Below are 23,712 nucleotides of genomic sequence, written 5' to 3'. Positions count from 1 at the left end.
GTTTGAAGTATTTTTCAGCTTCGCATTGGTGTGGTTGTCTTGTCCAAGTGATTTTCAGCTTATTAATAGAATTGTTAAGTAAACGGTTTAGAAACTAAGATGAAGTAAAAGTTTTGAGGAATTGAAGAAGAATCGAAGAAGAAGGGTCAAAGAGCATAGAAACGGAATAGATAATGCGAACCCTTTGCGACGTATGCGAGAGCGCCGCCGCCATTCTCTTCTGCGCCGCCGATGAGGCTGCTCTCTGCTCCGCCTGTGACCAAAAGGTTCCTTCTTTCTTTCTTTCCTTTCTCTTTCAATTCTATTATTAGCAATTTCCAATTTCATCCATAAATTAATAAATACATAGAAAACAATTCGTTACACTTTGCTCTGCTTGCTTGATTGAATCTTATTTCACTATTTAAATTACTGTAATTATTAATTTAATAATTGGTGTTCAAGGAGTAGATGAATGTTGTTTCACTTTGATTTGATTTTGATGTTGGGTCTTGTTGATGTTGCTTTAGCTTTCGTCTGCAAAGTAATGTATTTCCCATGAGTTTTGGCCTTAATTTTGAACATGTTTTGGTTTTAGTGTTTCATCTGCCTATGTTCTATCTTTGAAGTCCATAGGCGAGCAGGATGCTCTTCTATTCGTATTCTTTTTTCAGTTTTTCATCTTGTTTTTAATTTACATTTACTTCCATTTTAGACACAATTGGTTGTTGATGTAATTTCTTACTTCCAAGAGTATTAATCAAATTTGTTACTACGCAGTGCATTGAAGAAAAGAAAGTAATAAGGAAAATTAATTTAACATTTTCATTAGAACATCTCCAAAAGCTCAAGGCTAAAAGTTGAGTTTAGCTTATGTGAGGAATTTAAATATATATTTTTTGAGTGTTTGTGTAAAAGTTTATCTAAGAGGGTTTATATCTTTTTAGGATATGTTTTTTGCATCATTGGATCTGCAATGCCTTTGAAATAATATTGCATAGAATCTTCATATAGAGATTGATTCGCTTAACAAAAGAGGTAAACATTAAGACAACATTGTTGGAATTCCGACTCACTTGGAATCAGAACAAGTAGTTAACCATTTATGGAATTGTATTTTCCCCTGCATGTTTTCTTGAAAAATCTTTGCATGTTGAGTGATGCATTCTGCCTGTGAATTTCTTATTTTTTCTTGGATGATGCAATAATTAATATGACCCAATTATTTATGCGTTTTGTAAGTGTTTCTGTTAACAACATTCATATACAATTTTATGAAAGTACCACTACATTTGCATGCAATTTTTTTTTTCTTTTTTCTGACAGCATGTGTTTGCATTGGAAATACAGATCCATATGTGTAACAAACTTGCTAGTAGACACATTCGGGTTGGCCTTGCTGACCCCACTGATGTTCCACGCTGTGACATATGTGAAAATGCACCTGGTACTGAGGGTATTCATATCTTTTTTGCAAGATTGTGCATTCTAAACTATACAGAGGTTGAATCTTTCTCCCATGTCCTGGAAATTTGTGTGTAGCTTTCTTTTACTGTGAGGTAGATGGTAGTTCGCTGTGTCTGCAATGTGATATGATTGTACATGTTGGTGGTAAAAGGACTCATGAAAGATATCTTCTATTGAGGCAAAGAGTTGAGGTATGTTTTAAGATGTAAAGAATTATCAATCTTCCAAGCTTCTGAATAGATAATTTTGAAGTTTATATATCTTGCTTTTGGCCTTTTTATGGCAGTTTCCAGGTGATAAACCTGCCCAAATGGAAGAACTAGGGCTGCAACCACTGGATCAAAATGAATTTAGGAGGGATGAAAACCAATCTCTCAAGCTAAATACAAGAGATAGTCAGCAGAATCACAGCATCTTACCTGTTCCAAGACAGGAAAATAATATTGATGGTCATAGAAAAATGGATAAAAAGTTAATTGATCTGAACACCAGGCCATTGCGGTTAAATGGACCAGCACCAAACAACCAGGTAGTTGTTTTTTCCTTTTCTGCAAGAACTTGAGTTATTTGATCAAGGGTTGTTTGTAATGTGCATTTCAGAAACAAAACAGTTGTGACAGACACTTATTTAGTTGTCGAATTAACATATAATCTAATTCTTAAGGAACAAGGTATGGATATTTTAAGAGGCAGTAATCATGAATTTGCAAGTGTGCCACCAGTTGAATCCTACAAACAAGGGGCTGAGAAGTAATAAAGGTAAAACACATAGGATGGGCTGAGGCAGCTACAGAAATATAATGTTTACTCAATTTTCTTTTACACCGTTGACCTTGTTTCTGTCTGCTTAAAGTTTGAATTGTTTGGCTGCAGAACAAATCAATGAGGGGAAATAGTTACTTTCATATGAATGAGCTGCATAATGGAGGTCGCTTGAAGTCAATGGTATATACCAAGTTTTCTTAAAGCAGCTTATGTTAACTACAACCTCAGCATTTTGGTTTGTTAAATTCAGTCTAACAGCAGAGGAACTGTTGGTCGTGTAACTTCATGATATTTATTACATGTCTAGATATTATATATGATTAAACCCTCAAATTATTTGAATCTGCTGCTAACTTCAGTTTCTGTACTATGTTGAAAGGGATGGTTTGCTAATGCATTGGTTGAAGTAAAGACTTATTATTATTAGGGCTTCTTTTTATTAAAATACAAAAGGTGAAGGGGATTGGGGAAGAGTTATATGATGATGATGATGATGATGATGATGGTGTGGTGGTTGTATTGTTGCCTATCTGGTTTAACGTTTGGAGCACCAACCACATTTCGTATATGAAAAATTAAAAAAGGAGTTTAAAGCAACATTATTCTTCATTTATGAAAACTGTAATATTTCATTACAATGGTGAAAATACTTTAAGGAAAAAAAAAAGAATAAGTGAGATGATAAATAAGAGTTGGCTAATATAAAAGGCAAATAGAAGGAAATAATAATAATAATAATAATAATAATAATAATAATAATAATAATAATCTATAACAATATATAAAGGGAATTTTCTTTTTTGTATCCACATTTCAAAATATCAATTCTACTCTTTAAATATAATAGTTTATTAAATTTTTAACAATTGACCGTTATTTTTACAATCTTTTTATAAAATTGGATTCTCTATTTCTTCTATTCTTCTTTATTTATCAATGGTTATTTTTTCTTTTGTTTTGATATATTTCACTTTATTTTTAATAAATATAATTTTAATTTATATGTTAACTTAATAACATTACAATATTATTACTTACTAATATAATATCACGCGTATTTAAAAAATCAGGCATCATCGCGCCTGTATTTACGCTAGTAATAATAATACACTTTCAAAACATAAGATGACTGTTTCAATAATAGTCTAAAGGACAAACTATGCTATATAAATATTCTTTATGTTTTTAATAAATGAAACTTGTCTCTTATTTTATTTGAAAACATCATATTAACTAAAACTTAAAATAAAAATATACTATATAAAAAAATTAAAGTTTTAAAATATAAAAAATTTTCATTAAATTTTAGTGGTTTAATTATTATATGTTACAAGTATCATAAAAGTCATATTGTGGCTGGTTTACACACTGTCCTGTAAAAATAATATAGAATTTATATTTAAGAAAGCATTATTTCAGTATAAAAGTAAATGTGTAGTCATAAAATGTATGATTAAATCTACCAAGGGAATTTGTAGTTACTTTTCATGGGTTGTTATATGATATTTACACTTTTTTTTCTAGTTATAAAATATATATGTTTTTCTTATATTTTCAATACAAAGCCATGTATTCTTTCTATAATTGTAAAATAGGCTTTAACTCTATTGCCATTTTAATAAATGAAAATAATTTTTCATATATTTTAATTAAAATAATCATTAAATATTCTATTTATTTTAAAACTAAAAAATTAAAGTTTTAAAATTTAAAACGGATAATTTTTTACAAATAAAAAAATTGGGCTTTCACGTCTCTTCTGTTGTAACCCAATTAAAATTGATCCACATCTAGCACGGATTTTGAACTCACCCAACTTGTTTTTATAAGCCTTTGAAACGAAAAAAAAAAAATTATTTTGACACCTCCCATCTAAATAACTGTTGTGCTTTCGTATTAATAAAAATTATTAAAAAAGGTGTTTCCAAAAATATAAAATTAGACAAAGATAATAATTCGTTAATAAGTTATGATATATATTAATCTTGTATTTTTAATAAATTTTATTGAACAAAAAAAAAATTAAATATTGTATCATAACATTTCTTAAACTTTAGCTGATTAAAAGTTATTAGAAATTAATATGTAATAAAATTTTAACATCTTTAGTGGCTTCATGTTCTTTGTAGGTTTCACCACTGCGTCTTCTTCTTCTTTCTCAACGTGCTGCCTCCTCGCCGCCGAATACTCCTCCCTGCGCCGCTGCACGGACCACCGCCATCCTTCACGGCCCCTCCGAGAGAACCGTCCGCTGTATGATTCTCCCTTTTGTTTATCGGCACATCAACAAACAAATCATTGAGCGTATGTCATTGAAACTCATTCGTTCCCCTTTTTTCTTCTTTATTTTTGAACTCATTGAATGATTAACGACATTCACTACTCACTCCTAACTTCATAAGTCAAAAAGGAGAAAATTCACTTCGGTCGGTAATTACTTTCGTTCCCCTTCCTTCATTTGCTGCAAACTGTTTGTGAATTTTACTAAGTGTTGTTTGTCTTGTTGTTTTCACATTTGGAAAATTTATATCTGCAACGCGGAATGATTTTCTGTATGTCATTTAGTATCTGCTAAGAAATTCTCAATGAACTAAAATTAGTTTATGCATTGGTTTTAACTTGCAGAAAATCTAATTTCACTTTTTAAAAAAAATTTCCATTGTAAAAGTGCTTATGAAAATTTTCGTACAAACAGCCCTTACTTGTTTCAATGATTCTGGTCTGATTGGATATTGCTGCTCTACTATTTTTACCATGCAATGTGTATATGGGCTTTAGGATTTCTATAAGGCATTGTGCTTCATAATATTAGACAAGGTGCATGCTTTTTGACATTTTTGCATTTGCTTTTCCATAGGGATTTTAGCAGAAAACCAATGGCAAGTGCATTGGGTAACAGAGTTGGATCTGTTCGAAACTCTCCTTTGCTAAGGTCTCCGCTCAACTTCATGAGAGCCTTGAGCACTTCTTCATCATCTACTTCCTCTTCTATTTCTTCTGGTCAGAGCCCTAAGAAATCGAAGCGAAGAAAGAAGAAGAACTTGTTCGAGGTGGCTCAGTTCTTACCTAACTGGGGAATTGGCTATCACATGGCCAAGACTCACTGGAACGAAGTTTCTTATGAGATCACTAAACTCAATCTGTACAAGGTGCTTCTCTTTCTATCCTCAACTTTTTTTCTTGTCCTCCTATTGTTTTGGTTCGGATTTCAACTATTTCAATGTATTTTACAGTGATTTATTCCTCTGCTTTTCTCAGTTCTCGCAAGTCTCTTTGTCCTTAATTTTATTTTTCAAATGTTTTTACAGGATGGAAGGCATGGAAAAGCATGGGGGATTGCTCATAAAAATGGTTAGTGTCATAAGTATAAGTGTTTTTGACTTTTGGGTATTCTGCTTATCAATTCTCTGTGCAGCAGAGTCTCGGCACTGTTAATCTTGCTGCACTGCTTTTCTCCAGTCAAATTGTAGGCTAGTTTCTGAATTCTTACATAAGAATTGCCTTAATGTCCATTTAGGATAGTTAATCTATTATTGGCGCTTATCAGTCTATTATAAACACTTAAACTGGATAATAAGCACATAGTTTTCCATTAGCAATAAAAGTTTAGGTTAGTGAAAAGTGTAGGGAGTTCTAATTGAGAACTAAAGAGTTATTTGAGTTGCAAATTTAAGACAGGTGTCCTTCTGTCAATTACGACATACAATAATGTAGAAAGTATGAATTATTTAACTGATGCTTCATTCCCTTTTCGTGCTTGTCTCTCTGTTTCATAGCAATATTGCTTGTCGGAGTTTCTGATTATACTGCGGTGGTTATGGATTCTCAATGGGAATTTGTAGTTTTTATTTGAGTTGGTTTATGCTGTTTATGCATTCACTTAGGAGGTTCTGTTGGAGTTATTTATTGCTCAATTTACCTTACCCAGTCCTGCCTTGCATATAACAAATTGATTCTCTATTATGCTATTCCCCTTTCAGTCCCTATTTGAACAGCCAAAAAATTAAGTAGTCCCTATTTGGTAGAAGTGTTTGTTTGACATTTCTAAAGGAACATTTCTAGCTTTACTGAGATGAAGAGCTCATGGAGAGTGTTTAACGCTCATTGTGAGCTTGTAAGAACTTGTGAGAGGATTGAGCTTGTGTGCATAAGTTTGACTAACGATGCCACATGCGGCACTCCATTACATTTGCATGTCTCGGTGTTAACTTCGTTTGTTTCATTCATGTTTCCATATCAAATTAATTCGGATCTCAGTTATAAATAACATTTTTTTTTTCTTACTTGACAATGTAGTTGCTGTTAGTTGTTATTGGCAGCTTTATATGATAAATTCTCAGGATGTTTTGTGAAGCATAATGTACCTAAAATAAAGTGTATGAAGCGTGCGTAAATACTGAAACATTTTTTAGTACTTATTTTCTGACTTGATTTGATATCGTACAACTTATTGCAGGCTTGCCATTAGCAGATGCTCCAAAAAAAATTAGTGGAGTTCACAAACGCTGTTGGAAGTACCTATCGGATGTAGTAAAAACATCAGAACGCTCAGCAAACTTAACTAGTCCAACAGACAGTGGCTTAAAACTTGAAACTGAAGCAAGTTGATACTTTCCAGTGACTTTGTTCAGGTCATCAACATTACCTCATGTCTTTTCAATTGGCCTAGTTGTTTCCGACCATTGTAGATTTTCTAGCCAATCTTGCAATATTCCTTACGCATTCTGCAAGGTGCTTGATTAAGTTTCTTTTATATTTATAATAATTAAATGATCTCGCGAATATGAAACGTGCTTTGAGGGAGTAATCTGACTGCATTTGGTTCTCACTATATTTTGTCTGAGTTATTTCATATCCATTCTAAATAGATCACCGAATCTATATCTTCAACATGTTAGTTATTAACTGTGTTAATTGTAAATGGGGACTTTTTATAAACACAATTTGGTATCAATATCCTTCACTGATGCTCATCTAAATTTATCTGCGTAAATATTGTAAGTGCTATCAGATTTGGATGTGCGAACTATCAGAACAAACAATTTATGAAGCTGAATTACAGAACATTTAAAGAACTGAGGTACACCGAGACTTTTTCTATAATTTACATGAGATGATGATAAGGATTTAAACTTGATAGTTACTATTTAAATCAAGTACCTTTATCAGTAACCTCATTGCATCCCATCTTCGTCAGTGCTTATTATATATACAAAACAACTAAGAAGACGATGAGAGAAAGCTATAACTATTTAAAATTACTTAAATAGAACACAAATATTCAAGTTACATAATTTGAAATTGCATCTTTTCATTAAGCATCAATCTGGTTAATGATAAGCTTAACCTCCTCAATGAGACTTCGTTGTAATCGTTTCATTAAGGATCAATCTGGTTTGTTAAGAATTATTTCACGTGATTATTGTTTCGTACGGCTATCATTATGTATGGATTGGAGTATCTATTTCATAAGCTACATGGATTTGGTTAAGGTTTCTCTTCACTAAGCTTTGTCCAAATTATGATTTTGAGATTTCAAGAAGAAATATACAAACACACTATACATCAATAATGATACTATACAAATTACACATCTCTTTCATGTTTTAAGTCTGGATAGAAAGAACATTTTTTTTATTCATCACATTGTATGCATACCGTTCTTCATACAATAAGTTCATTTGTAAAATTCACTCAGTTTTTCGTACGCATAGTTGAGGGTTAAGAAATGAAGTATTTAATACAATGACTTTTTCTTTCTAAACGTCGTCACGTTTGTTAAATATTGAATGAGTTATCACTCTCTTCTCAATAAATTGTTGTAGATTAGAGTTTTAGATATTTACTTGAGTTTTTAAAAAGGAAAAGAAAATTTGCCATGTAGCATTTCTCTAAAGATTCACTGTTGAAATAAAAAAAAAATGTAATATACTACACTAATTATTCGGTTTGTGATAGACAAATATGTATCATTTTTCAAAAGTTTATATACTATTGGTCTCTTATGAGTTATAAAGTTGACTTAGTTATAGGGTTAGAAGAGAATGTAAGAGAGGTTGTGAGCTTAATTCTTTCCAAAACACTCAAGAGTTATAAAGTTAATGAAAAATTATTTTTTAACAATTAAATCTCGACAACTTTCTTTTATAATCTGATATGACATCTTCTAAATGACTTCTCATTTTTATTTTCATTTTTTCATTTTCTATATTTCATAATCACTTAGAAGATACCACATCAGGTCATAAAAGAGAGTCAAAATTTAATTGTCTGATTGTCCAAAATTAATTTGGTGGATTTGAAAAAGAGACGAGAGATTACGAGGTTTAACTTCCCCACCGAATAACAATTAACATTTTTCGTTAAAAAAAATATATGCGTCTTGAATTAATTACACAATCCATTGAAGATGTTTTCTTGCTAACATTGACAAGTTTTATCTTCCTTGGGATTAAAGTTGTTTGTTCTTGAGCGTAAGCAAAGAAAAATTCACGTCCTTTTAAAGAGGAATAGGGGTCTTGTTGGTAAGTTTGAGTTCAATTCTTACACTATTTTATAAAGAGATTTTTCATCAGTTGCCAAGATTCAACCATTTTGTTATATATGGGGATGGGATATATATATATATATATATATATATATATAATATTCAAGTGCACAACTCATAGCAAAAGGTTTATTAAGTTGTAAAGGAACATGTAAACCATAAACAAAAATAGTCTCCAAGACTATAAAAACATTACATTTTACAGAAATTAGTCTTCCACTTCATTGATCCTCCGTCAACACCTACTGCAACTGCTGGTGTTGGTGCCTAACATGTATCATATGCACTAGAAACATCTTAGTAGGAGTAACCTTTGACGAACAACTCCTTCTTGGCCTCTTCAGATTCACCCTCACCAGTGTACTTTCCAAGCTGAGCCAGTGAGTTGGACTTGGCACGGAAAAGGAGTGCATCTTGTGCTGCCTTCACATTCTCTGGGCGCCCTCCCCATGTCTTCAAGGCAGTGTTTTGGAGGGCTCTCGCATATGAAAATGACACGTGCCATGGGTTTGGAGATTGGTTCATGGCATTCAAATTCAGGGTAGCTTCAACCTCAGACTGTCCACCAGACAAAAACTGCATAACACAACTTTGGTTAGTTACCGCATCAAAGGAAAGTTAGTTGAGTTCAGATTCTGTACTAAGTTTTTTTGTTGTTGTCCTCCGCTGAACATTAAAATACACTGATATTGATACTTTAAAAATCTCAACATCAGTGTCCATCGGTGCATTTTGAAGATACAGTCAACGGAGAATCCAAATTGAAGTTAGGAATGCAAAGAATGATGCATTTGGCAGTGTCACTTACCATGATTCCAGGGACTGCAGGGGGGATTCTCCTGTGAAGGAGCTTGAGGGTGTAATCAGCAACTGTTTGAGGACTTGCCTTCTCCTTGGACTCTGCTCCAGGTGTAACCATGCTAGGCTTCAGGAGAATACCCTCAAAAAGGACATTGTTCTCAGCAAGGTAGAAGAAAACCTCTGCCCATACCTTTTGGGCTACTTCAAAAGTTCTGTCAATATTATGCTCCCCATCAAGCAAGATCTCTGGCTCCACAATTGGGACCAATCCATTGTCCTAAAACCATTAATTGAAAACATTTGGGCTATTCAGAATCAATACAAATATGTAAAAAGTTGATGCATCTCTCGATAGGAGAATTCACTGCGAGATACAGAGGCACCAACCAACTCTAATCCAAAATCTTAAGACAATGAATTTATGGATATTTTACTTATACATTGTTCGGCTTTCTTAACTTTACTCAATGTTGTACTCAGACTTATTGATTCTCAACAAAAGTATTCCCTTACCTTTACCTCACATCCATAAATGGAAGTATAGCTCTAAGAAAAGAAAAAAAAATCAAATCACCAGTACAAGTTGAGTGGTTTTCTCACCTGAGAAATTGCAGCATAGCGAGCCAGACCCCAGGCTGCTTCCTTAACAGCCAGAGCAGAGGGACCGTTGGGGATGCTCACAACAGTACGCCTAATATGTGGAGTTATGAGTTGATATGATGAAAAAATGAGCATGATTTGTGGCACAAGAAAATAAAGAGCATGAAACTATGAATGATTTTGCTGCCACTGCAAAGGGCTACGAACACTAACCATTTGGCGAAACGGGCACCTTGCTGATAGTATGCAGCTGAGCGAGAGGCAAGACCATCCAAACCTTGGCACCAAGACTCATCGTTGGAGCCAGCAAGAGGAACCAAACCCTGTTGTCTCAACCACATAAACCATGACTTAAAAGTGCATACACTATGCAGATTCGAAGCCTCTATTTTAGTTCATCATCGACATTTTCACCATTGTGAACTACAAAAAAAGCTAACTTCTGGTATGCTACTTCTAATATGTGTTTATGTGAGACGTGAAACATCTTTATACATGCACACTAACAAATATCCGAATGATAGAAAAATGACAGTAAAAAAGTGAATTTTAAGTTTAATTCAAAATAAAATTTGTATGTGACTGCATAGTAAAGGAAGGAAAGGGTGATTCAGAAATTGTTACCTTGTCGACCTTGATACCAGGAACAATGTTTTGCTCAATGAGCACATCAACGATCTTTCTGCCATCAACTGTGGATTGGTAGAGAGTTTCCTCAAAGAGAATGGCCCCAGAGATGTATTGACCAATGCCCGGAACTGTCACAAGAAGGGTACGGTATGCCTGGCGGTTAGCTTCAGTATTCTCTAGCCCAATCGAAGCCAAACGCTTCCCACAAGTAGCATTCGACTCATCCATGGCCAAAATACCCCTCCCTGGTGAAGCCACAGTTTTCTGTTTCCACAACCATTCGCATCCACAATGTCAAAAACATACTTTCGGACCAAACAAGAACAACCACAACCACAACTACAATACTAAAGCACGCATTTAACAAGAAAGTTACATTACAACTACTTTTTCTCCTCTAAATTCAAACAAAAGTGCATGAAAGATGAGATTTTTATCATCGTACCGCGGTCTTAACGAGCTCATCAGCGTACGAACCAGCTCTGATGGTGAGGGCCGAAGGGTTGGTGGGGCTGCATCTGAGAACTGATGCAGAAGGTTGGCGAAGGGTTTGACCCTTCACCCATTCAGACTTGTCAAGAACAAGTGAAGACTTGAGCAGAGAGGGTGAAGCAGAGGCCATTGATGAAGAAACACTACTACCACAATCTTATCTCCTACAGAACAACCTTTGTATTGGTCTCGTTACCACACATGCAACGTTTTCGCTTCATTTATAGTTCTGAAGTGATGTCTCGTTTGAGGCTGGTGTGAGCTCACCTATCCTCACTTGACATGTGGATGATAACTTGAGCTTCCTTCCCCTTCTGCGCTGCCATTTCGTGGTTCAAATGGATGCTTTTTTTCTCGCCTCGTAAAAATGAGTTGGAATATTATTTTGCCATTGTGTTACTAGTCGTGACAAATGTATTACATGCACCAAAAAGGGTGGTGCCAATTATTGTTGTCTCTGGGAGAAGGAAATGATGAACCAAGTATTTGAGGTTATTGTTTACCTTGTTGATTAACCCTTTTGTCTCCTTCTCGTTGGTTTATGGTCTTGGTTCAATGATAGGGTGTTGTGAGGTTGAGGTAACGATGTCTCTAGATCATGCCGTGTCAAGGACTCCTTGTAATTGTGCCTTCTTCCACTACCCCACACCTTCGCTATGATCTTTTTTAATGGCCCAATTAACTCTCATTGTGTTATTTTCTTCCTCGTCTTTTGGTCGATTTGAGAATAACCTAATCAAGAGTTTTTTCATCTGGTTGAAAATGATGTCTCTATAGGTAATTTGGGTTTTACTCCATAATTGATAGTCAAATAAGAGTTTTTGCATCTATCTTATACAAGAGAATACGCTCAATAGAATTTATTTTCCTTCGTTAAAAATAAGAAAACTGTTAAGTAATGATGAATTTTAGTAATAAAAAATATGTTTAAAAATTAATCTTTTAATTAGAGATCAATTTAAAAAAGATTTAATATGTTTTTTGTTCTTTAAATTTAAGTAAATTTTGAAATTAGTCCATTTCGAAACTTTTGATCAATTTAGTCATTCATCTCTCAAAATACGTGGATTTGGTCCTTTTACCAAAATTTTTTAAATTTATTTGATGTTTCATACGCATCTACGATTGTATTTGAGTTGTCTATATTGTTGGACACATTTTCGCTTTAATCTTAAGTCAAATACTATTATTAAACGGCTTGAGATGTCAAATAAACTTAACAAAATTTGATTTAAAGGACTAAATCCACATATTTCGAAAGATAAAAGACTAAATTGGTTTAAAGTTTCAGAATAGATTAATTTCAAAAGTTACTGAAAATTAAAAGTTACTGCAAATTAAAAGTTAAGGGACCAAAAACATATTTAACCCATTTTAAAACTAATTACTTTGTTAGCTAAAATCTAGATAATTAATGTTTAGGATCAATTTACATACCAATTCATAATAAAAACTGTTTTAGTTATCAATTTAGAAACGAATTATAATTTCTTAAAATTATTGTAGTAATCAATCATTTTTAATTTATAAATTGTTATTTGAATTGATCACTATACTGAAATAGTTATTTTTAGTCACTAAAATTAATTATTATTAAAGGATTTTGTTACGACAACGTTAAGTAATATAGTGGTTAACATGTGAATAGCAATTAGGTTTATACCAAAATTCCAAGATTTCACTAATAATTTGATTACTTAAAATAAAATAATTTCTAATTTTTAAATTTATATCAGGTATACTTTTCTTAACTCAATTTTAGTTGGGATATGAACAACATGATCAAAATTGAGTTATTGTTGGTTTGACCGAGCTTTGTGTATCATAATCTCAAAATTCTTTTCATAAACATTGAAAAAGCTTTCTTTCATAGTGGACTTGTATTTTTTTTTATTAGCATCGTTGAGGTTATTTTATTGTTGATATTGGGCCAGGGTTATTTCTAAGTCAATGTTAGTGAGAGTTTTCAATGTCACTCAAAGTTCTTCTGTATTAATCTAACATTAGTTAAGATTTTTCTGAATCCAGAATTCTTATTGGTTTTTTTTATGTCATTCTCTTTTGAATATTAAAAATATACTGTGTTGACATTTTAAATATTTTTATAATATATTTTAAAATATTAAAATTAGTAATAATTAGTGTATTATGAAATAACAGTTTAAAAACAGCAAAAAAAATTCAATAAAGAATTAAATTCGATTTTTCTAGCCAACATCAGGAGGATTACGTTTCAGCTAATATTAAATAAATTAATATTATTTATTGTTTGATATTCTCGACTAAAGGCAGAGAGACTATTATCTTTATAGATGTAATCTGGATTATTTATTGATGACTATAATTTTTATTGGTTTTGTTGCTATATGTAATGATTATTTTTCTTGTCGAGAACACTTATATTATTATTTGTCAATAATTTGTTAGGATTTTTTTAGCTAATTGAGAAAACTTTCATCATAAATTAAATAGGATTATTTTTTAATGTTCTGGAGAAATTTTTCAGTCGCCAAAATTAGCCCCAACTCATAAATATAAGTTTGACCTCAACCTAAATAATCATGGTTAACATCAATTGAAAATAATCTCGACCAACACATAGAATTTTTTCTTTTGTTAATTTGAATATCGAAAATAAACTTTGACTGAAAAATAACATAAAGGAGGATTGACTAAAAGATATGATCAATATTGATATTTTTTAATTATTAATAGTACTTTACTATTTTAATAATTTTTCATTTGATGGTAATTAAAATAATTTATCCAAACAAGAATTCAATTCTTTTATCTGAGCAAAACATTAACAAAAATTAAACAATTTAAAATAAAATTATTTCAAATTTAATGTATTTGAATATCTTAAAAATTATGAAATTTCTATTGTAAAGAGAAAGTGGATTTTTCTTAAATAATATTTTTAAAAGATTTTCAATCCCAAGCTAGTCATCTAAAAAATCTTTGAATAATTAGTTTGGAAAGGATATTTTATAATGGTTATATTGCTGTTATTTCTCCTTTTTGTTACTTCTTGAAATTTGTTATGGATTAGAGCTGAAACTACTTGAATTTACAGAATATGTTGAGTTATAATTAGATCATCCTTGAACAATGTTAAACAAAGGAGATTCATTTGACCTTTTCCAAAACTTGTTTATTAACAATGCAAAATCAACAAAGAGAGAGTCTATTGAAGCCATGACAAAATTATGCTTAATCACCGATTCAACTTGTTGACTCCGTAGCAGAAAATTAGAATAGTTTAGTTTCTCAGAAATAGGATGAAAGGAAGGAATAGGGAAAGTGGAGAAAACAAAAATTGAGTTGCCACCATTGAGGGATCTTAATTTGGTGCCAAATATATTCCTTGAGTACATATAATTCATTTTCTTTATTACTTTTTGAATCTCAAATCGGAAAAGTACACGCATTAAAGTTTTAAGAACTAAACTTTAGTAAATATTTCAAGCATTACTGTGCAGAAAACTAAATCTGTAAAATGCTCTTTAGCTTCTAATTTATGTTCTTTAATTTTTAACTGTGCAAGTCACTTATCTTTTACCTTGATGAATCTATGAGAACATCTATGATAAGGGAATCAAATTAAATTGATAGAATAACACTTGTTTTTGGTTGAGCTCTGCATCCACTGAAAGCAACAAAAAATAAAAATCAATTAGGACCATCTGTGTTTTCTTTTACATTCAAATTGTTCTAGATTTGACCAAGGTCGTGTGCCACTTCACCATTGTGTTTCATTTTGTTTCTTAAATGATGATTCTCTCAATGTGTGAATAGATCTTCATGCACCCATTTAAAGAAATAAAAAAAGGATCAAAATTGAAATTACAATCTGCATATATAACTTACTTTACACTGACAAGCAGGATTCAGAACTACTGATTTCTAACATGTCTTTTCCTGAACTTCCAAAACTCATCCTTTTTCCTCTTAGCTTTCACAACACCCATCTTATTTCTAACCACACCAATCAAGGATCTCCTATCCGTTCTGTTTTTCATTGAAGCTTTAACATCAAGAATCGCCCGAAGCTTCTGGTAAGAATTGGCATCCATTACTTGACCATTCTTGACCATCTCCTGGTGATAAAAGAATGCCTGTGCAAAATCTCTAACACGGAGAAATGCATATATGATAGTTGAATAAGTTACAGAATCTGGCTTTAAGTTACGATCTGCCATCTCTTCCAACAACTCTGGCAGCTTTGAGTGTCGCCCTCCTCGTGCATATGCATTCATCAGCATATTGTAAGTCAACAATGTTGGATGCAATCCAACTTTACCAAATTGAGATATTACATCTCTTGCTTCCTTGTAATGACCATGTTTAGCAAAACCATCAACTAGAGTATTGAATGTCACACGTGTTCCTTCAACTTTCTCCCTCCTCATCAACTTCCATATTTTCATTAATGTTTCAGTATCACCAGCTCGTCTAAATGCATCTAGTAATGCAGTGTAGGTTTCTATGGATGGTTTAACACCTTCCCTTTGCATGTTTTCAAATGCTGCATAAGCTTTTTCATGCCAGCCACTAACTGAATATGCATGGATAAGAGCTGTGTAAGAATGTGAAGTGGGTTTGATACCATCTTTCCTCATCTTCAAGAATGTATCTGCAGCCATGTCACTCATCTTTTTCTGCTTTCCATATGCACTGACTAGACAAGTATATGATTTGGCATTTGGCTTCAACCCTACATCCAGCATTTCAGCAATCAGCTTCTCCACAATCTCAGGCTGCATTTTTCTGCTGTATGCATACATTAGAATGTTGAACGTAGCTTCAGTGGGCTTAATCCCTTTATCTTTCATCTCAACAAGAAGGCCTTCAGCTTCTTCTACACGGTTGGATTTACAATATGCATCCATCAGGGTGTTGTACATAATAGCATTTGGGGAAACCCCTTTCTTCTCCATTTCAGATACGATGATGAGAGCTTCCCTCATCAAACCCTCAACACAAAATGACTTTATGAGTGCACCTAGGACTTCTTCACCCCACTTGACTCCTTTTCCATTCATTTTTTCAAAAAATTGCCATGCATCTTTTGCACTGTGGCCAAGTTTTCTCATAACAATAACCATAATAGAACATGTCACTTGATCCGGAAGAACATTATCAGCTTCCATTGACTCATACACTTTCCAAGCATCTTCATACCTAAAACAATCAGGTAGACTTCAACAATAAACTCTTACAATACGGGGTATTTTAGAGAGGGGTGACGCTGTTCTGAACAATGTCAGAACATTTGTCAAAGTAGGCAGAGATGAAACATCTTTGGTTGTTTTACATTGTTTTCCATACAATAATTAAATATCTTAATCATAGATAATATTTAATTTTTCACAGCAGGGGTAAATTCTAACATCTTAATTCTCTGACAAGTACCAATGAAGTTCAATAGATTTTATAGGTGTTCATTGGACTCTTAATAACAAACCTAGAACAAGACAAGCCCAACAGATAAAGAAAGGACTTCCATCCATCTGCATTAATGGAAAAACTGACTGGTGTAAAGAGACTAGGGATTGTTTCAATCAATGAAAGGCTCCAACAACCAACACCTGGTTGGATCATCTGGTAAGATATATTTTACACAAACAAATTAAGTTATATATTTTTTGCAATTGGACTAGAATACAAATGCAGAAAAAATTCTAAAATAAAGTAATTTCAGAACAGTATACTTCCAGTTCCACCTTTGAAGAATAATATACAGTAGCAAAGTTTCCCTAACTATTACTAATATATTAAGAAACCAAAGTATAGCCCATCAAGAAAACTTGCAAAAGAATATGCACAACCACTTGAACTTCATGCTGAAACTGATGTGCTAGTGCAGTTAATATTCATGCCATAACATTGTCAGGTTGTCATCATTGATCAGAATTCTAGGTAAACATGATGAAATAAGTAGTTTCCAGTGTTGAGTTGAAACATAATTAAGAAATGGCATGGCTTATACCACTGCTTGGATAACAAGCCTGTAACACCTTGTTCATTTCCTTATCTTCCAAGTCACTACAACAATTATAACAATGAAACAAATGGACTAGTAAACAAGTCAATTAATTAAACGTGGATCATTCTAGTAAACAAGTTATTTTACTTACATTTGCATCCTCTATTAATCTTCCCATGATCCACACAAAAGCAGCAAGAGAAAAACAAGCAAACCACGTGATTTTGCAAGAATATTTTACCTGCCACTAGAAAGAAGGCCTGAAATTGCAGCATTGTAAACATGAGCATCTCTGAACTCCTTGGTGGACGGTAAGTTTGAGAACAAAACTATCAACTTATCAGCCATCCTCGCCTTCCCCAACAAAGGAAACAACACAGTGCAAGCCCGAGGTGTAACCAGTGAAGGTTCCTGCGACCTCATCCACTGAAAGAAATACAAACAAGACACCAGAAGGTGCTCCTCCCCAAGTGATTTCAAAACCTCCCAACAATCTTTCTCACTAACCCTTCCTTCGTATTCAACCAAACCCTCTTCCAGAGTAAGATTCTGAGGCAAGTTCCTTGCAATCTGAACAATCTCTCCCACAATCCCCTCAGGTAAAGGCAAACCCTTTTTCTCACACACCCTTTCTTTCTTTTCTTCAACCAAGGAACCATCCTCCAAACCCGTTACAGATTCTTCTTCAACAAGGTCACTGGTGTCAGAAGCAAGGTGCCATGATATGCGACGGTTCTTCTGAAGCGACAACCTTCCTTCTTTTCCCGGGTCTTGGAAGGAAATCCTAGTGCGGGTTTTGAAGAATTTGTAGATTGGATCATCTGGGTCACGAGCTTCTTCTTCTACTTCTTCTATTGTTTCTATGACCTCTTGTTCTTCTGGTTCATGTTCTTGTTGGAGATATGGGAGGAAAATGGGGTTGGTGAAGGTTGGGTGGTGTTGAATGGTGAAGCACAAAGACAAAGGGTTTTGGAGATTAGAGAGGTTGAGATTTTGGAGTGTGTAAGAAAAAGAGGTTTTGAAAGAGTATGAACATGAAAATGGTGTGAAATGGAAGAAGAAGAAGAAGAAGAAGGTAGTGTAGAGTGTGTGAGGTTGAAAGCCATGGCTCTCTGTGAATGCAAACAAAAGTTATCTTCTTCCCAAAGCTTGCTGATTCCTCACATGATTCCCTTTCCCAGGTTCTGCACCGAGTCAAACCAAAGAACGCATAAAAATTTTCAATTTCGTTTTTCCTCCAATTTTAGTTTCTTACTTTTTTACATTTTAAAAAGTCCATAATTTTACTTTGATTTTAATTTTATATATTTATATTTTTTCGATTGATTTAATTAAATTATAAACATAAAAATATTTCTTCAAAAGCACAATAAGAAAGTACTTTAATTAATCAACATACAAAAAATAAAACACAAAAAAAAAGGTTAAATCAAAATCATTATTTAAAAAAATATAAAACTAAAGTCATAAAAAAAATTATGATTTTAATAGATTTTCCCACCCATTCACCACTTACGAAACAAAACAGTGCAGGGCGACGGCGCAGCTTCTCCTCCCAACTTGCCGTAGACGACGACGGCGACGGCGCGCGACTCGTGACGGTGGCCGAGGACGACGGTCTGTGACTCGACGGCGAGCGGTTCAGAAGAAGGAACGAACCAGTGAGGGGCAGCAGAAGAACAAGAGTGAAACCCTAACAAGTGCCTGATCAGCCCAAACAAGTTTCTACCATATCTTCCGATTTGAAAGTGACGTGGTTGTGTTTCACAGGATTGGAAATTAGTCATAGTGTTCGTACCAGTTAGTCACTGGATTGGAAATATCTATTGAAATATTATATTATAGCTGAAGCATTGTTACAGGCTCGGAATAGTACTGAAAGGTGTAGGTGTGTGTAAGCATCCAGCAATGGTCGATGTCAATAACTTGACTTGTCGAACCTGTAACAATGTGGGTCTTGGTGATGGCTCTGATGGCTTTTTCTACTGCCTTCGATGTGGCTCGCAATTTGAGGATGTCATGGACACTGCCGTCGATGCTGATGATCTCTTCAATAAGGGAGAAACTACTGGTGGGGCTGTCTACATGGCCAGTCACCTACGGCAACGACCTACTGCAGTCAAAGCCGAACCCATATCCCAATATGACTCATTCTATGATTCCCAGTCCAATTTCATTAGGAATCTAGGTTTGGATGATGACACTCAACGAAATGAATCTGTTCAAGTTAAAAGAGAGGATTTTGATGCCGATCAGTATTTTGAGGAAGGTCCTTCGGTTCCTTCTGATTTTGGAGGCTCAAAAGTTGCAAGCTTTGAAGATTACCACAATGAGATAAGGATGCGGTATGTGATGGGGCTGCAGTTGATGATTGAGCTTCAGTGTGAAGCTTTGGTGAAGGACTTTAAGGTTACCCCTCTAATTTGTGGCTTGGTTGGGCCAATTTGGTTGAGGTTTGTCTCTAGGACTGGTGTTTTCGACGATGACTGGCCTGATAAAGTAATCCATAACTCTGAGATGCAGAATGAAGGTAAAACAAAGTTTCCAGTATTATATTTTTACATTTGAATTACAATACATGTGCTCTGTTTTGTTTCATGGTTTGGTTCTGTACGTTCCAGTCAATTTTCCTATATAGGTTTGGTGCATGTTCCTGGCTCAGTAGTAGTGAAAGTGATATTCCAATTCTTGGTTTGTTTTGGTTGTAAAATATGTGGGGCATTAATGTGTCCTGTTCACAAAAAGGTTTCAGTAAATGCTTTCTGTTTCTCTTAAAATTTAATGAAACCTAGTGATTAATTGACGTGTTCACTCTCTCTAGTATATCATATATGATAGTCACAACTCAATTTCATATTCATTAAATTTGGATTTAGTTATCAAATTTATTGTTTGAGCAATAGTGTAACAGGATGATCTTGACAATTTTATACTAAGCTTTCATGTTTATCAAGTGTGTAGTATATAGCTTTTCTGCACTCAATGAGATGCTTTATTTTCATCAACCATATCTTATAGTTTGTTGAGTTTATTTCTTCATTGGTCTCAGATGAACCAGAAGATTATAGGCCACGCTCTAAACACAGAGCGGAGCCCCACAATATATTTGGTCAGCGAGCTGTAATGATATGGTTTAGGTCTTTAAGAAAAAGGATTCCACTATCTTGTACTATTGCTGTTTCATTTCTGGCATGTCATGTTGCCAGAGAAGCTGTCCTGCCATCTGACATGATGAAGTGGACTTCTGAAGGGAAGCTTCCGTATTTTTCTGCTTTTATTGAAATTGAAAAGCGCATAGGACAACCTTCAAGTGCATGTCCTATTAGTTCAAATGTTATGTTCAGGCCCCAGCGAGCTGTTCCAGTACAGAAGCTAGAGTCATTTGCTGCATCCATTGCTCAGTTCATAGGCTTGGAGTTACCTCCAGTTAACTTTTATGCAATAGCTTACCGTTATCTTAAAAAATTATCACTTCCTGTTGAGAAGATTCTTCCTTATGCATGTCGTATATATGAATGGTCAATGCCTCCATCTTTGTGGTTATCCCTAGCCACCAAGTATTTTAGGCTACCTACTCATGTATGCGTTATGTCAATTCTAATTGTAGCAATAAGGATATTATATAACATAAATGGCTTTGGAGAGTGGGAGAATAGTTTGTCTCGTAATGATGATGCCATAGACAACAGTGAAATGGGTAAAACTTTTGCCACCAATAATGGACATGATTTTGGTTCAGAATCTAAAGATTCAGCTGAAGATCAAGTGGGACCTCAAAAACATGAAATGGATTCTGCCTGGCTTATCCAACACCTTCAAGCAAGATATAATGAGATTGGGGATACCAATGGTAAAGTTATTGTTTACTTATGTTATTATCTTACGAAACTGGACCTATGTTGCATGAATCCATATTCTACTTGTGTCCTTTTTTCGGAACAATTAAATGGCTATCTAACATCCAGTATTTGTGCACAGAGCATTCGAAGGACTTGCGTACGTATCTCAAATACTGTAGGGATGTTGTGTTTGCTGGATCAGAGTCAGCTTATGGGAATCACGAGGAAGAAAGTATGATAGAATACTTGTGGAATTTTTATCAGAATGAAGAGGTAATTAAAGAACTTTGTTATTCCATTGACATGCACCGGCCTTTACAATTAGGATGTCTTGAAATTGTTTTAAGGTTTCAACTTCTTTCTTTATATCTTTCCTGTGAGATATTCTAAGAAAGAAGTAGCCCCTATGCCTGTCCTCTTTTTGTGCATGGGACATGGCTCGGCTGTTACTGATTTTCAATTTCCTTCATGGTAAAGCTTGGAAAATGAATTGACTGCATCAATACTTCCTAAAGGACATCAAAATTCCATAAAAGTGCCACAAAAATTGGCGCTGACTTATTTCCTGAAATCAGTTTTGTACAAAATAGAACAAAGATATGAATTTCTTTCTGTTTCATGTAAAATTGAGGGGCTCCATCAATTGCCAGCCATTTATCTATCTCTAAATTTCTTAAACAGGTTTTGTTTTATAAAGTTGATTGGGAGAACATGCTAGAAAATGACATGTTACTTGGAAGTTGCATTTACATGTTACTATTTGAATACATTGACTTACCAACTGTCAAAATTATAACATAACTGTTTATGATTCATGTGAGAATTGCTCAATTATTCATGGGTCAACTAATATTTCACTGTTAGTACCTGACTCTCAGTTTTGTGGTTCTCCAACGATATGTAATTTGAATCAATGAAGGGATGTGCATTTATACTCTCTTAATGATATATTTAAGTAACAAATGCTCGTATTGTGACTGCAGATAAAATTTGTATAAAATTTGTACTCCTGCATCTCCTAAATATTATGCAAGGAAGATTTCATTACATATAAATTAAGTTTTATAAGTTTTATCTATCAGCCTAGGACTGTCTACTTTCCGGAAGTTGTTTTTGTTGCCTGACTACACTGCGAGAATGCCTGTCAAAGTATGTTGTAACGATTTTTTTTTTTTTTAAATTTCAGGATATAAAACCATTAGAGAATGTAGAGCAGTCAAATTCTTCTTTCAACCAAACGAGGTTGAATGATAAAGAATGCATTGACAGGACCTCCAAGCAGGAAAAGATCAGAAAAAAAGGTTTGAATAATCTATTTCCTGATGATGAAACCTGTCTTGAAGATGACTTGCCTGGAAGTGTGGATGATAATAATTCACAGGAGAGTTCATCAGAAGATGAAGACTCAGATTCCAATGATCGCAATTCAGGAAAACCTCGAGTCAGAGAGGCCATTAGACAGATGAAATTAGACATGGAAGAGAACAGGTTTTGTTACATACCACCTAGTTTGAAGCGAAAAAAACTTGATTATATCCACTATGCTAGAAAGAGGGATGAAGGTGCCCTGACCTATGTTGCCCATGCTGATTATTACATTTTGCTTCGGGCTTGTACCAGGATTGCACTAGTTGACATTCGCATTTTGCATATCGGTGTGTTAAGCCTTGAGAGAAGACTTGGTTTTTTAGAGGAACAGACTGATAAATGCTTACATTCGAAACCAACTAAGATTTCATGTCAGTTTTGTAGTGATCAGGCCACGCAAAATGGATCTGATGATCTTCCTGGGGGGCTATCAAATTTGAATATTTGAGAACTGATTCTTCATTCTTGTTCAGTTTAACTACACTAACAACTAGGATACTTCTTTTCATTTTTTTGTTTTTTCTTTCGCTTTCCAATTATTCATAATAGACTAGATAATATGAATTATAAGATGAGACGATGAGAACCAAAGTAAAAAATGAAATGACATGAAACTTTTCATTGGTAATGCAAATTTAGAGCATGTTTGAAAGATGAATTTTTAAAAAATTTCTAAGTGTTTTGGATCTGTATGTTTGAAACAGTTGAAAACTGTGAAAATATATTATTAAGTTAAATTAGTTTTCTAGAATCTCAAACGCATCTTTGTAGTTTGGCGTATTTCCCTCAATTATCTATTATGAAAGAATTAATTATAACCACTTGTCCTTACGTTTTATATATATAAGGATAACAAAGATCACAGAAAACAACCATATAAGGATTATAACTCAAATTTGTGTATCTCTCTGAATTTAGTGTGTGTGATGATGTATGAACATGAGACACCGAATTGCAAATAAATTATTAATTATAATTGTAGTGCAATCTCTAACCTTTTTATTATCGAGAGGTTATTATACACAGAATAATGTTTACACATATATTTACACTTTTACCTCATTCATTGTCATTTCTCTTATGTCATTATCATTTTAGATAAACTAATTCTTATACTTAATTATGTATTTCCAAATCATGGGAAAGAATAATTAATCTCGCTACCAACCTCTCTGTGAGTGCCATATACCTTATCTAAATATAAAAATTGATCCTATCAATGACTTTAGACAAAG

The 23,712-nt window shown here is 33.7% G+C and overlaps 6 protein-coding genes across 7 annotated transcripts; 3 read left to right on the top strand and 3 right to left on the bottom strand.

The window, feature by feature from the left end:
• LOC114168945 (B-box zinc finger protein 18) lies at positions 1-2,637 on the top strand. Of its 2 annotated transcripts, XM_028053931.1 has the most exons (6): positions 3-266; positions 1,330-1,426; positions 1,522-1,637; positions 1,733-1,975; positions 2,111-2,205; positions 2,320-2,553. In XM_028053931.1, the coding sequence occupies exons 1-5, from the start codon at positions 174-176 to the stop codon at positions 2,198-2,200; spliced, it is 639 nt and encodes a 212-aa protein (XP_027909732.1). In that variant the 5' UTR covers positions 3-173; the 3' UTR covers positions 2,201-2,205; positions 2,320-2,553. The 2 variants fall into 2 exon arrangements, with proteins under 2 accessions (XP_027909731.1, XP_027909732.1); XM_028053930.1 differs by lacking the exon at positions 2,111-2,205 and having other exon boundaries at positions 1-266; positions 2,320-2,637.
• A 1,664-nt stretch (positions 2,638-4,301) lies between these two features.
• On the top strand, positions 4,302-7,018 carry LOC114168815. Its single transcript, XM_028053774.1, has 4 exons — positions 4,302-4,515; positions 5,069-5,360; positions 5,520-5,562; positions 6,668-7,018. Exons 2-4 carry the CDS (start codon positions 5,088-5,090, stop codon positions 6,817-6,819), a joined length of 468 nt encoding a protein of 155 aa, XP_027909575.1. The 5' UTR covers positions 4,302-4,515; positions 5,069-5,087; the 3' UTR covers positions 6,820-7,018.
• A 1,855-nt stretch (positions 7,019-8,873) lies between these two features.
• On the bottom strand, positions 8,874-11,552 carry LOC114169948 (fructose-bisphosphate aldolase 1, chloroplastic). Its single transcript, XM_028055356.1, has 6 exons — positions 11,235-11,552; positions 10,784-11,053; positions 10,373-10,482; positions 10,160-10,250; positions 9,567-9,836; positions 8,874-9,334 (listed from the first exon to the last, which is right to left on the bottom strand). Exons 1-6 carry the CDS (start codon positions 11,409-11,411, stop codon positions 9,056-9,058), a joined length of 1,197 nt encoding a protein of 398 aa, XP_027911157.1. The 5' UTR covers positions 11,412-11,552; the 3' UTR covers positions 8,874-9,055.
• Positions 11,553-14,934: 3,382 nt separating this feature from the next.
• LOC114170422 (pentatricopeptide repeat-containing protein At5g50280, chloroplastic) lies at positions 14,935-18,395 on the bottom strand (the record flags this gene model as incomplete). Its single annotated transcript, XM_028055898.1, has 2 exons — positions 14,935-16,465; positions 17,512-18,395. Coding segments are annotated over 2 exons (2,172 nt in total), but the record flags the coding sequence as incomplete, so codon positions are not given.
• LOC114169110 lies at positions 17,499-19,077 on the bottom strand. Its single transcript, XM_028054132.1, has 2 exons — positions 18,787-19,077; positions 17,499-18,454 (listed from the first exon to the last, which is right to left on the bottom strand). The coding sequence occupies exons 1-2, from the start codon at positions 19,055-19,057 to the stop codon at positions 18,402-18,404; spliced, it is 324 nt and encodes a 107-aa protein (XP_027909933.1). The 5' UTR covers positions 19,058-19,077; the 3' UTR covers positions 17,499-18,401.
• LOC114169109 (TATA box-binding protein-associated factor RNA polymerase I subunit B) lies at positions 19,077-22,985 on the top strand. Its single transcript, XM_028054131.1, has 4 exons — positions 19,077-19,800; positions 20,320-21,120; positions 21,249-21,382; positions 22,296-22,985. The coding sequence occupies exons 1-4, from the start codon at positions 19,179-19,181 to the stop codon at positions 22,923-22,925; spliced, it is 2,187 nt and encodes a 728-aa protein (XP_027909932.1). The 5' UTR covers positions 19,077-19,178; the 3' UTR covers positions 22,926-22,985.
• The last annotated feature ends 727 nt before the right edge of the window (positions 22,986-23,712 follow it).

This window comes from Vigna unguiculata, chromosome 11 (assembly GCF_004118075.2).
Source record: "Vigna unguiculata cultivar IT97K-499-35 chromosome 11, ASM411807v1, whole genome shotgun sequence".
NCBI classification, from domain to species: Eukaryota; Viridiplantae; Streptophyta; class Magnoliopsida; order Fabales; family Fabaceae; genus Vigna; species Vigna unguiculata.
This window is presented reverse-complemented; position numbering and strand designations above follow the sequence as displayed.